General features: G+C 36.2%; 1 protein-coding gene and 1 long non-coding RNA gene across 2 annotated transcripts; one reads left to right on the forward strand and one right to left on the reverse strand.

Moving 5' to 3' along the window:
* Window positions 1-536: 536 nt before the first annotated feature.
* Window positions 537-1,374, forward strand: LOC112170086 (pathogenesis-related protein 1). The gene has a single exon (XM_024307232.2). The coding sequence runs from the start codon at window positions 678-680 to the stop codon at window positions 1,152-1,154; it is 477 nt and encodes a 158-aa protein (XP_024163000.1). The 5' UTR covers window positions 537-677; the 3' UTR covers window positions 1,155-1,374.
* A 5,869-nt stretch (window positions 1,375-7,243) lies between these two features.
* LOC112170087 lies at window positions 7,244-10,954 on the reverse strand. The gene is made up of 3 exons (XR_002925018.2): window positions 10,560-10,954; window positions 8,051-8,095; window positions 7,244-7,529 (listed from the first exon to the last, which is right to left on the reverse strand). It is a non-coding gene; the product is annotated as an uncharacterized LOC112170087 (long non-coding RNA).
* Between the last annotated feature and the right edge of the window lie 2,259 nt (window positions 10,955-13,213).

Consider the following 13,213-nt stretch of genomic DNA (forward strand, 5'->3'; position numbering starts at 1 on the left):
TGTGTCTTTATTGGTAATTTGACATGAGTTGACAAAGTCGACTATTATTTGAAAAATGAGGGAGGTCCAAATGACAAATTTAGAGGTATGAATAGAAACTCCCTTTTCCTAATAGGAGTTTCATTTTTTGGTTTTTTTCTTTCTTTCTAATTTTCTCATTAATACTCTTTAATTTTTGCCAAATTATATAGTCTACTATAGTCACTAAGTCGCACGCTTGATCTTGATGGATATGTTGTTGATGATGACCACTCTATTTTACTTGTGAAAAAGGGCGTTCTTTAGTTTTGTTCTTTTGTTCTAATTTTCTTCTATGTTTTTCCACAAAGGATACTTCACATTTTCCATAAATCCAAGGAAAGTTTGATATTCCCTTACAGATACCATGCACATTGCACAATATCTTGCTACTGGGACTAGCATACAGCAGGGGATCCGATCAAGTCATTTTTCAGAGTAATTGCTACATACTGGGACCATTCCAGTAGATGAACTCTTGCAATTGTATGTTTTCGAACCCTTTACGGTTTCTTCTTTTAAATTTCTTTTTCTTTTTTCCCAAGACTTTTCTTGGTTACGTACAATGAACGTTCCACATTTTCTCTTATAAATATACACCGCACTAGATATATAGTCTCATCAATCTGAACCCCGAGAAACTCTCATACACTACGAGTATGGAATTGTCTAAGATTTCATTATCCCTCATAGCCTTCGCCCTACTCCATTCCACTCATGCACAAAACTCACCCCAGGACTACCTCAATGCCCACAACAGTGCTCGAGCTGCTGTGGGCGTGGGAGGCTTGACATGGGACACTAATCTAGTTGCTTATGCGCAAAGATATGCTAATTCACATATTGGTGATTGCAACATGGTGCATTCTGGTGGGCCTTATGGCGAAAACCTTGCAAAGAGCACCGGCGACTTATCAGGCACATCTGCTGTTAACTTGTGGGTGAGAGAGAAGGCATACTATGATTACAACCCTAACACATGTGCTTCTGGCAAGGTCTGTGGGCATTATACGCAGGTCGTTTGGCGCAACTCGGTACGTGTGGGGTGTGCCAAAGTGAGGTGCAACAATGGAGGTACTTTCATCGGGTGCAATTATGATCCCCCGGGAAACTACGTTGGTCAGAAGCCTTACTGATCTACTCAGAAAACCACTGCATATTCAGGCTATAGTTCTAAGAATAAAGTGAAATTAGGATCAAAACACTTGTAAGATCATGTTTAAGCTAGTTAAGAGCTTCAGTCAAGAATGACTTGAGTTGTCGGAATAAAAAATGGTTGCTATTTATGAATTTTAAATATATGTTGTATAAGTTATCTGCTTGTAAATATTGTGTGGAAATGCTTTATAAACTAAATTTCTTAGTTATATTTCCCTACTAGAAGATTAGTCACAGTAATTGCAATTCCTGAAAACAACATATCATAAGATCGATAAAGGCTAAACCATATGATTAAGAAAATGAACTAAGTTCTAATAAGTATTTGAATTTACATCCAACTACTATAAACACGGCAAGTACTTTACGTCTTGATTACCAAAATACTGTCTGGTAAGTACTTGATCACACTCCCCAGAAATCAGTCAGAGACTTTCACTCAAATAACCAGAGTAGAACATAGTATTAGACATATCAACTTCGTTACTCTCTCAATCTCACAAATCTGAAACAAACTGGTCGATCATTCCATTCGCGTTTTCAAAAGGAAAGGTCAATGTTTACGGAGCTATCTGGCAACCCTATATATGATTTATATCGATGGTGAATCACATACCTTCACTAGGTATTGTTATTAGGAGATTCACTTGCTATAGTTGACAGAACAGGAGGCTGACCAAGTCAATTAGTCTAGCCGGTAGCTAGGGCTGGAGAAGTTAGAGCACCCCAACATAGTAATCTAGTAGGAGAACACCTGAAGAGGTACACTGTCAATGGGAGCAACACCGTCATAGTCTGCTAAGGCCACTAGGGAACAGTTGAAACCCCACCGCGCCATGCATACTCTAGCTTTGTCCGCCGGATCCGAGAACGTGAAAAGCACCATGTCCATGTAGATCTCCATTGACATTCCAAGAAGATTGGAACATCCCAAAAAAACCTCCATCTGTACTCGAGCTGTGCAAACCTAGGTTACTCCAATTGCGCAATAATTGGTGGAAAAACCATATGTCAACTACATTACTGAACTATATTTTCTAGCAGGTGAATTTATGATGCTAATTTTAATTAGTTGATAATGTCTTACTTGAAGTGCGGATCGATGTGCACAAACCAACATGCATGGAACTTTGCAAGATGCCTTAATTTGTGTAGCCTATATATGTTTGACTTATTTTTAATTTCGATCTATAAATATTAGGGAATTTGATTCTACACCCAAATTCACACACACTTTTTAGATTAAACCCATCTATAAGATTGTTTTAATATACATCCAAACCGATTAATTAGGTTTATCTAAAAAAAAACTATTAAATAGGATAATATTAAAACATATTGTTGTTAAGAATTACTAAAACTATCACAATCCCCAAATTTTTCTGGAGATGCAACTCTTGAAAAGGTTACAAAAAGACATCACCCAAAATTAATCAACTCTTGATTCCAGCAATTGAAATCAATACCTGAGTCGGAGGTTATGTAATCTCCACATTCAAAAGCTTGAATTATAGGTGCCTAAGTCATTCTCTGAATGATTTAGGTACAAATTGTGAACTTCCTGAATGATAGGTACCTAAATCATTTGCTTATGTTAAAACTCACATGATATTTAACATCTGTACGATAGGAAAAATTATGCAATTTTACCTATGATTCATCTAGAAATACCAAAATTAGCAAGTGAAAGTTAATGACAAGTGTGTTGGATTATTCTATTTAATTTCCAGTAAATGAGGTGAAATGAATATACTACTAAAAAGTTAACGGCTATATTTGTGGAATATTTTACCTATTCAATCAGAAGGGTAAAATAGTCAAACTAAAAAAAGGTGAAAATTCATAATTAAAGACTTAAAACCTATAGAGAAGGTTTAATTATTTGAGTGGGTGTAGATTAAAAGAAAATATAGGAATTAGTTTTTCCTAATAGGAGTTTCATTTGTTTTTGGTTTTCTAATTTTCTCATTAATACTCTTTAATTTTTGCTCAATTATATAGTCTACTATAGTCACTAAGTCGCGCGCTTGATCTTGATGGATATATTGTTGATGATGACCACTCTATTTTACTAGTGAAAAAGGGCGTTCTTTAGTTTTGTTCTAATTTTCTTCTATGTTTTTCCACAAAGGATACTTCACATTTTCCATAAAGCCAAGGAAAGTTTGATATTCCCTTACAGATACCTTGCACATTGCACAATATCTTGCTACTAGCACTAGCATACAGTAGGGGACCCGATCGAGTCATTTTCCAGAGTAATTGCTACATACTGGGACCTTTCTTGTGATGCCCCCGAAATTAGTAATTATTTTCCGAGGATTTCCGGAATTAAATTTATGTTATTGGACGGTTTCGTGGCTCGTGGATGGAGCGGAAGTGTTTCGAGCGAATAATTAATTGAAGAATATGGTTTTAGGGGGGTTGCCAAAGGTTGACTTTTTATTCGTTGGGATTCTCCGAAAACTTCCTTCACGAAAGTTGTAGAGAGCGTCGATACGAGTTCGTGGACATGTGGAACGCGAGAATCGGAGTTTGTATGAGAAAGTTATGGCCATTGGAAGGAATTTCCATTTTGGTATAAATAGAAGTTTCCCGAAGGAGAAACTTACTATTTTCATTTGTTTCCTTTTCCGGAAAACCAATTTTTCCTTTCTCTCTCTTCTCTCTCGGCTGCTACCTTCAGAAACGAAATTTTCCTTCTGACCCGACCCGAACCCGGCGATCCGACCCGGTCGGAACTTGCATCTCCGGCGACCTCTTCCGGTGAAACCAACCCAGAATGATTCGCCTCCTTGCTCCGGTCGTCTCTGTGGTGGTCTCTTACGACGATTCTCCGTCTCGGTAGCAGTTAAAGGCGGCACAGATTGAAGAAATCGGACCCGGCCGGAAATCCTTATTCCGACGTCGGCAAGGCTTCGAGTTTTCTTGGTTGAGCTCAGAGCAGCCTCGCCGATCGATCCCTGGTGGTTGTTTGGATCGATTCACGTGAAACTTCGATCAACTCAGTTGGGATCACTGTTCACGGCTTGTGAGGTAGTTTTCGACCCTTTATGCTTGTTTTCTGACTTCGAGCCAGTTATGAAAGTTCACAAGCATGCTTAGATGAAGAACTTTGATGTTGGGAGTTTTGTGAAATATTGAGTTTTGGCCGGCCGCGGTGCACCACCGTCTGTGGTGGCGTTCCGGCCACTTAAGGAACTGTTTTTGGTATTATATATGTTCTACTCGTTGATACGAGCGTTTCGATATATAATATGCAAATTTTGGAGTTCGTATGGAATTGTTATGATTTTTGCAGTTTCATACCGATCGATTATTCTGTCCATGAGGATTTGAGCGTCCGATCGACTTGTGGTTTGGTCACATCTATCGTGGACGTATTCCGGAGACTTTGGGAGGTCTCGGATGTGGTTTCGCCTCGATTGGCTCCACTTTGGGGATTTTAGTTCAAAATAGGGGTTTCGAACTTTAATCAAATGTGAATCGTTACTGATTTGAGATCATTGGTGATTAGGTGCTTCTAAAGGTGAATTGGACGAGTTGTTGGTGATAGTGTTAGTTCGGTTCTGTATAGAAGACGCAGCGGGAATCTGAGGTGAGTAATCTCACGAAGTTCATTCACGAACGGGAATACCCTTATCGTTTTGAGAGTTATTTAGTTAACTGCAAACTATAGATGGTATTAGTGGCATTTCTGAGTAGATGACTATGTGTGTATATATATATATATTATGGGATGTATATATATACATACGTATTCATGTATTAGTAGATATATGTTTACATGAAATATATATGTTTTGGTGGTTTGTGGATTTGTGAAACAATATGCATGAAATGATGCTTTTTATTGTTTTGAGTTGTGACTTTTGGAAAACAATTGGTGGGAAATGGTATTTCTATTGTTTTGAAAAGTGTTTGAGGATTTGAGAGTCACAGGTTGTGATTTCTCCTTTTGGGTTGATTTAACGTTTTGATCTGACGACCGGTGGTCTGAGGATTTGAGAGTCACAGGTTGTGATTTCTCCTTTTAATTTGATTTGACGTTTTGATCTGAGGGTTAGGTTGGCCTAAGGATCCGGGGTTGCAGGTTGCATCCTCATGGCAATATTATATTGTAAGATTGAACCTTGGCCGGGTGACAGGTTACGATTCAATTAGAGCTCTAGTCTGTCTGCCATCGTACTTTAGGGATCTAAGTAGGTTACTTAAGACTCCTGGGTACATGTTTTGTCCAGGTTGGGCCAATTTGTTGTTTTGTCCAGGTTGGACCGATTTGTTGTTTTGTCCAGGTTGGACAGATTTGTTGTTTTATCCAGGTTGGATCGATTTATCATATTCTACTTGTTAGGTTAACAATAGGTATGATTTATTTGTGTTGATGTTTTGTCCAGGTTGGACCTATGTTTTGTCCAGGTTGGACCTAATTATTGTTTTATCCAGGTTGGATCGATTTATCATATTTGAATTGTTAGGTTAACGATTTATATGATTTTGTCACGGTGTGACTGTCGTTGTTTCTTTTGGGAAAAGAGTATTGATTTTGGAAGCATGGTATGTTTTCTTTATTCGCGAGTTGAAAGGTTTTCCTCATTTTTGGCGTGAGTTGTGCATGTGTGTTTTGAGTTACTCATACGGACTTGCAAAAGCTTACTGGGTTTGTTGTGTGGCAACCCGGTGCACCATTCCAACGGTGTAGAGGTTAATCCTGCAGGTTAGGATAATCGAGGCTGAGGTAGCGAGTTAGCAGCTTTACGGTAGGAAGCCATCTTTGTGACTTTACCTTTGATAAGGACTTCCGTTGTATAGTTACTCTGAGTAGCCTTTACGTGTTATTTTGTTGTTGACAATTTAATTCGTAAGCTTGTGTAATATATAACTCTTTGGATGCGAGTGTATATTAACTTTGAGGGTTCAGGACATCAATATGTGTGTAAGTTTAAGGGAAAAAGATTTCAGGTATTTTGTATTGATGACTGGACGTTCACGCATATATAATTATGGGGTTATATATATCGATTTTCATGTGTGTAAAATCAGGGGCGTGACATTTCTAGTAGATGAGCTCTTGCTATTGTACGTTTTAGGACCCTTTAGGGTTTCTTCTTTTAAATTTCTTTTTCTTTTTGCCAAGAATTTTCTTGGTTACGTACTATGAACGTTCCACATTTTCTCTTATAAATATACACAGCACCAGATATATAGTCTCATCAATCTGAACCTTGAGAGACTCTCAAACACCACGGTATGAAATTGTCTAAGATTTCATTTTCCCTCATAGCCTTCGCCCTACTGTTAAACCTATAGGATTGGAAACTGATTAGAATCCTAATTTAGGATTGGAAACTACTATCAGTCTTAATACAAGATTGAAATCCAACAACAATCCTGAAGAAAGATGGCAAGACACCAGCAGTCCTAGCAAAGATACAGGCTATGTTTGGTATGGCTGAGCTTTTCAGAAAAGCTGGCTTCCGCTTATTTCTGAGAATAAGTGACTGAAAAGAAAAGCTGTTGAGTGTTTGGTAAACTGACTTTTTATAAGAGCTGTCAGTGGCAGAAGCAGTGGCAAAGTGTTTGGTAAATCAAACTGGCTTGTGCTTTTTGTTTGTAGAATGACCAAATTGGACATGAGAGATGATTTTGCCTTGATTGTTTGGTAATACAATGTTCTTCAAATGCTCTTGTTATTATTTTTAATCTTTATTATGTCCTTCTTAATTTTTGTCAACTTTCAATTTTTATAAATTATGGTGACCATATAATTAATATTGGATAATTTAAAAAATAACTTATACAAATATATTAGTAACATTATTAACAATTGATTTTTTGTTCGCATCAAGTAACCACAAAAAATATCATAATATATTCAAATGTCCACGTTATTACTCGCAGTCATCAAACTTTGAGTAATGCTATTTCTTATTGTTTGCATTTCTTGTGCACCATCACCATGATATTCTTCTACATCATCATCCATCAAGTTATATTAGCACCATGACCAGTTGGTACGTGTTAGGTGAATGTTCCTTCAAGTTATTTTTGACTGAGTTTCAAAAGATAAAGACTTAAAATAGATCAAGTTGGGATAATTACCAGAAGTACCAAATAGTACACCAATCATATTGTTTTTCTCATTTTCTTTCTTCTTGGCACAATAAGCCCTTGACATTCAATAACAGAAGATTGCAAATGCTAGTAGAAACTCTTAAACAATTTCTCAAACTTGTCTATGGGGGTGGGAGACTGGCCGGAACCTCTCCTCTTTCTACCTTCCAAGGTCCTCCATAAAACTTGGGCTTCATAAGTGGGACTACATGGCCAGGATGATCTTCCCAGTATTTTTCCTGCAGAATAACAAAAGTTATGATTTATCTGCATAGACATTTGAATAAGAGAAAGATATGCAAAGCTACACAGTACAATTTTCCTTGAAAGGCAAATGAAGATAGATCGGTAGCTCGCATAAGATTGTAATCATATTTAAGCAAGACTAAAAAGATCAAGTCATGTTTGATCACCAGGCACATTAAGAGTTGGAATCTACGCCTTTGATGAAAACTATGTGAAATGAAATAATAGGCAAAACATTTCCACATCAAATTCAAACAAAAACCTAGCTACTCGTTTTGGGTATACAAAAATTTCATTACTTTTGTTTTTCAAGATTTCTGCAAAAACAAACATAGCATCAAAATAATCAAGTGCCCACTGATCCCTCTAGAGTAACATTAACCTAGGGTGTTTAATATAGCATCTAAAATTCAATTGAACCTGAACTAAACAGGCAAAATGATATGATGTATGGAGAGAGATGACCATGACTGATGCTTTAAAAATTAAAGAGCTGCGAACGGTAGAAACGTACAAGTCCTTTGCAAAAGCTCCATCTTTATGGAATGAGGAACAGAGGCTGCAAAGGTACAAATATTCAATTGTTAATACACTGTAGAAGGAAACAACTAATGTCAACAGAGGTTAAAAATCTGAAACAATGTAGTACAGTCACACATTAAAGCAACTGCATATTTAACAAGTAAAATTGGAAACTGCTCCAATCTCACACCCGAAAACATAAAACATTGTAGCTGAGCTAAACCGTAGGTACATTCAATTCAACTCATCCAGCCAGACAATAAAACATTCACAATTATGCTTATCCTTATGCTACACTAATTAATAAACCCTCACTACTGAAAATTCAAATAGCAAACTGAAGATTTAAGAAAAAGAACAACTCTTGAACACAATCCAACAACTAAAACCAGTTGATTTGTTCTATATCTAATTCAGTTTCATTTTCTTTTCCTTCAGTTTCACGGCAAACAAACAAAAAGCTAAGCAACTCCAGAAAGTGATAAACCCACTCATTTGATGGTATCCCGAATCTACCACATAATATTTTCCTGTCAAATAAATACATATTAAAAATTTGACAAAACTTCATTCATAACATTAAAGATTTACAAAAAAAAAAAAAAAAAAAAAACTATAATTAAATATATAGAGACACAAAACTCTAGCAGAAGCTGCAAACCAACACATCACCACATCACCACTTTCCCAGAAGTTATGATTAAAATTAATGAGTGCCCGAGTTATGCATGAATGTTTCAGAATTTCATTAATGGCTCAGCTAGATCAATCATTCTCACCACTGAGAGAATCCAACATAAACAAAGTTGCAAATGAATTTCAATACACAAGCAATGAAAATATCATGAAACTGCAAACAAACACATCACCACATCACCACATAACCAAAAGCTATGATTAAAATTAATTGCAAACATCAACTGTCCAAATGAGCTTGCAACTTGTAATCTATCTAAAACCATTTGAAAATAGGATCAGAAAACTAGAAGTACAAATAATTCTCAGTAATGGAAGTACAAACAATTCTACAAATATGTAATGACTATTAAAAAAAATAAAAAACACGCTTTCAGATTTGCACAAAGCTCTTAAAACAATTTCACTACTACACAAGATATTAGTAGAGAGCATTATGGATAAAACTTGATCGAGTCTCTAACAGGAACAACAACCCCTTCATCTGGAATCTAATTTCTACTCAACAAATTAAACATTTCTCTAGCTATTTGTGTGTGCGCATATCAGATACTTCTAGTGGCTATACCTCCCACCATTAGATTCAATGATTGGTACGTGGTGTATCCACCAATCTTTTCTTATGTAATTTATATATCTTCAAAGTTTGACATGTCTAGTTAAGTCAATGTATGCACAGTGCAAGCGTGTAATCACACACCTCTGAACTGCAAATAAAAAGGTAGAGTGCAGTGCTAACACCATTAGCTTCCACAATCATTTGAACACTCAGAATCCTCTTTCATCTCAGCATCGATTATTCTCTATCTGTGAATAATATACATCTGGAGACAAGTAGATGAAAAAATCTGCATAGGTCGAGTTTAGACCTTGCCAATAACTAATCTGACATATAACCATATTTTCCTGTCTTTCTCCCCTCGGAACTCTGTACTTCCAACCCAACTCCTACCAGATCAATCCTCTTTTCCTACCTCCCCATGTTCAATTCTCCTTCTTCTAGTGCCTGTACCTTCTAGTTCTCTGCCAAACATACACTACTCAATTGTTCAAAACAAAAACAATAAAAAAGAACTGAGTTCTCCAATGATGGCAGAATTGATAAAACTAGGAAATGAGCTTGTGTTAAATGCTTTTGTTCATATCAGTGTTAGAAAGAGTCTATACCATGGTAGCAGAACCGTGCATTCCGGACGCACTCGACAAAGCCAATCAAATATATCCAATCTAGTTCTTCTATATATGACCCAACAAGCATTGACTCGATTATATTTTCCTCCCTGAACGGAGAAGATCAAACACAACATTGAGCAGACAAACACGATAACTTAGTGGTGCCATTGAGCAGACAAGTTCGAAGAAGAAGAAGAAAAACCCAGATTTTGAAAGAAATAATAAATCAAAATCGACCATAACCCAGATTTTTAATTGTCAGCAAATCTCAGACAATTTGCAACTGCAATCCACACAAATACTCAACCAACAAAGACAAAACCCATTAAATTACATATGCTTTTCAAGCCATCCCATTCCCAATCAGAAAACCAAGCAAGGCAATTAAAAATTAACTATGATGAACAAACACAAGAGCTCCTAGATTGGAGTTTCCCACAAAAAATAAACTAAATCCAAACATATGAAACGACAAAATTAACTTGCCACAAAACTCACAAACCCCAGAATGATGGAGAGAAAGAGCAGATCAAGAAGGAGCAGATCAAAGAAGAACCCAGATTGGGAATCATAGATTGAGAAATTAAAGATGAAATAGGAACTGAAATGGAACCGGGAGGAATTATTAATACCTGCAGAGGTTTCAATTTTCAGAGCCTGGTACGAAGATCTGGGGATTGGATTGAGGCTTCGAACACGAATGAGAGGAGGCAGTCAGCGAGATGCAAGAGCAGTGTTCACTGCGCGGCGCTGGAGGTTTCAGTTTTCAACACGGAAGAGAAGGGTATGATGGCAGTGTGGTGTAATTGCTGAAGGGAAGAGAGGACACAACCCGGTATTTCGAAATGTTCATTAAACTACAGTAACTCCCGCTACAGTGGAAAAGCCAGTGCCTGCTTCTAAAAGCAGGGGTGCCCTGGCTTCTGCTCTTCCAGCTTAAAAGCCCTGGCTTCTGGAAGAAGCTAGTGTGAAGCTGATTTACCAAACACTACTCCCACTGTTGCTTATAAGCGGGGGAGCTAAAAAGCCCCCCAAACATAGCCTATGATCCCCCGGGCAACTATGTTGGGGAAAAACCTTACTGAGCTATTTTGAGAAGCACTCAGTATTTTATGGAGTATGTACTTCAAAGAATAAGATGGAAGATGTAACTGTATCATTCCTCGTAGAATGTCATCTTAATCACGTATTGGAATAAATTCTTATGCACGTTTTGATGCTAAAGCTATAAGCTATAAGCCTTCTATATAATGAATATGGATGATCAAGTCTCACAAATTAATTTAATCTTGCTCATATTATCATGGTTAATAATTAGATAGAACCCCCAAATGAATACCCATCAAAGAGTTGCCACTCACCTTGATGTGTTTAACTAATCAATTAATTAATTATGTTTTGCAATGGGAATGGCAAAACTTCACGAAATTACTGGAGAAATAAATACAAAAAATGCTAGAGATCTCAAAAATTTATACCAAAATAAGATCCCAAATGACATGGCACTTGCCATAGGGTGATGATATAATTTCCACATGGTATATATTTTTGTAAAATTATACTTTTCTTAAGAGAAAAAAAAGTGTTTAGTTATTAAACATTAGTTGCAACCAAAACTTCCTCCATTGCATCCCATTTTTTTAGCTAGAGAGTGAAAACTTTAGGGTTATTTTCTCCAATTTGGGCAAAACCTCCGCAATCAAACTAGTATTTTCAATCCACGTCCTTCATTTTTGTGTTAAGACCCTCAAGAACCTCAACCACACCAATTATGATCATATGGTTTTAACTCAGGTCTCATCTTCTTGAAGCCCCAATAATTAGATTATAATTGGAATTGTTTAAAAGAAATGGAATAATATTAATATCTATGTATAAGTTGCTTTCAAAACCCTAACGACCACGAAGCTTCTTGCCAAATCCCCCAACGTGCTAGCAACCGACCAACTCCGATAACTGTTTCTTAAGATTGTACAAATAGTGTTTTTATCAAGAATCTTCACTTGAAATGGAGTTGTCTCCTTTACAATTGTGTATGTTGCCATTCAAAATATTAAAAAGCCTAGATGATTCCTTGAATTAGATCAAGTAAAAAATTTTGTGCTATCACTTTCTATTGAATGGAATGCAAATTGAGGAGTTGCATCAAAAAATTGATGACAATAACTTGTGATTTTAAGAATCGGTGTTATCAGTACTGGGATTGTTGGAATTTGATTGTTTGTGTGTAGAGTTTATTTCCTCTTCTGTTTTGCTAATATTAGGATTTTAATTCAAAAAGTATATTAGTTCCTCAAATAAATTAATTTTTATTTACACATGGGAGGTTACTAAGTTAAAAGAGATTATGTGGCAGCTGCCACGTCATTTGGGATTCATATTTGGTATAATTTTTTGGGGTCTCTAGCGCTACTCAATAAATACATCAAGCTGGATTTTGAAGAAATTTTCATTTCTAAAAACTTGATGCCATTATTTACTATTAACGCGTAGAATGTGTTAAGTCTTAACGTATGACACATGTATAAAACTTGTTTAGTAAAACAACGACATTATAGGTAGTTTAAAGATTTAATTATAAAACTTGTTTTCTTACTATTAACATAATTCTTTTAAATTTAACATTAGCCACATACTCGTGCGATTCATATGCACGGATTAGAATTCGAAATTCTATCATTTTCATCCATTAAATAATACTCAAATAAGATCATAATCCTGCATATGATTCGGGAGACTTTTTCTCCGTTTTTCTTTTTAAAGATCCCGCCGTTTACCATTACATGTGTATCTCAAGTTCATGGATACCCTATTTTGACTATTTTTCGAAGTTTATTACATTGCTGTCCACAATTGAGAATAATTCCGAAACTGATGGATGACTAGGTATAGATATAGACCTAGCTACCTAGCTGAACTAATACGTTTTCTCGATGTATTTAATTTGTGCAAGAAAAGTAACCGGATGGGACCAAAACAATTTGCTTTGATCTCATACTATTCTCATTATTAGTAGTTGACGAAGTAGATTGATTAATCGTGACTCTTGAGAAGATCTTATGATTAAAATTTGTGATCAAATTTGTCTGAATATATATATATATATATATACAGTAGTCTGTAATCACATGCTCTGCATGTATACAAAATTTTTATTAAAGCTGTCACAATCCCCAAATTTTTCTGGAGATGCAACTCTTGAAAAGGTTACACAAAGACATCACCCAAAATTAATCAACTCTTGGTTCCAGCAATTGAAATCAATACCTGAGTCGGAGGTTATGTA

Source organism: Rosa chinensis, chromosome 6, assembly GCF_002994745.2.
Source record: "Rosa chinensis cultivar Old Blush chromosome 6, RchiOBHm-V2, whole genome shotgun sequence".
NCBI classification, from domain to species: domain Eukaryota; kingdom Viridiplantae; phylum Streptophyta; class Magnoliopsida; order Rosales; family Rosaceae; genus Rosa; species Rosa chinensis.

Coding starts and splice junctions, on each gene's coding strand:
- LOC112170086 (XM_024307232.2), top strand. CDS start 678: ATGGAATTGTCTAAGATTTCATTATCCCTCATAGCCTTCGCCCTACTC.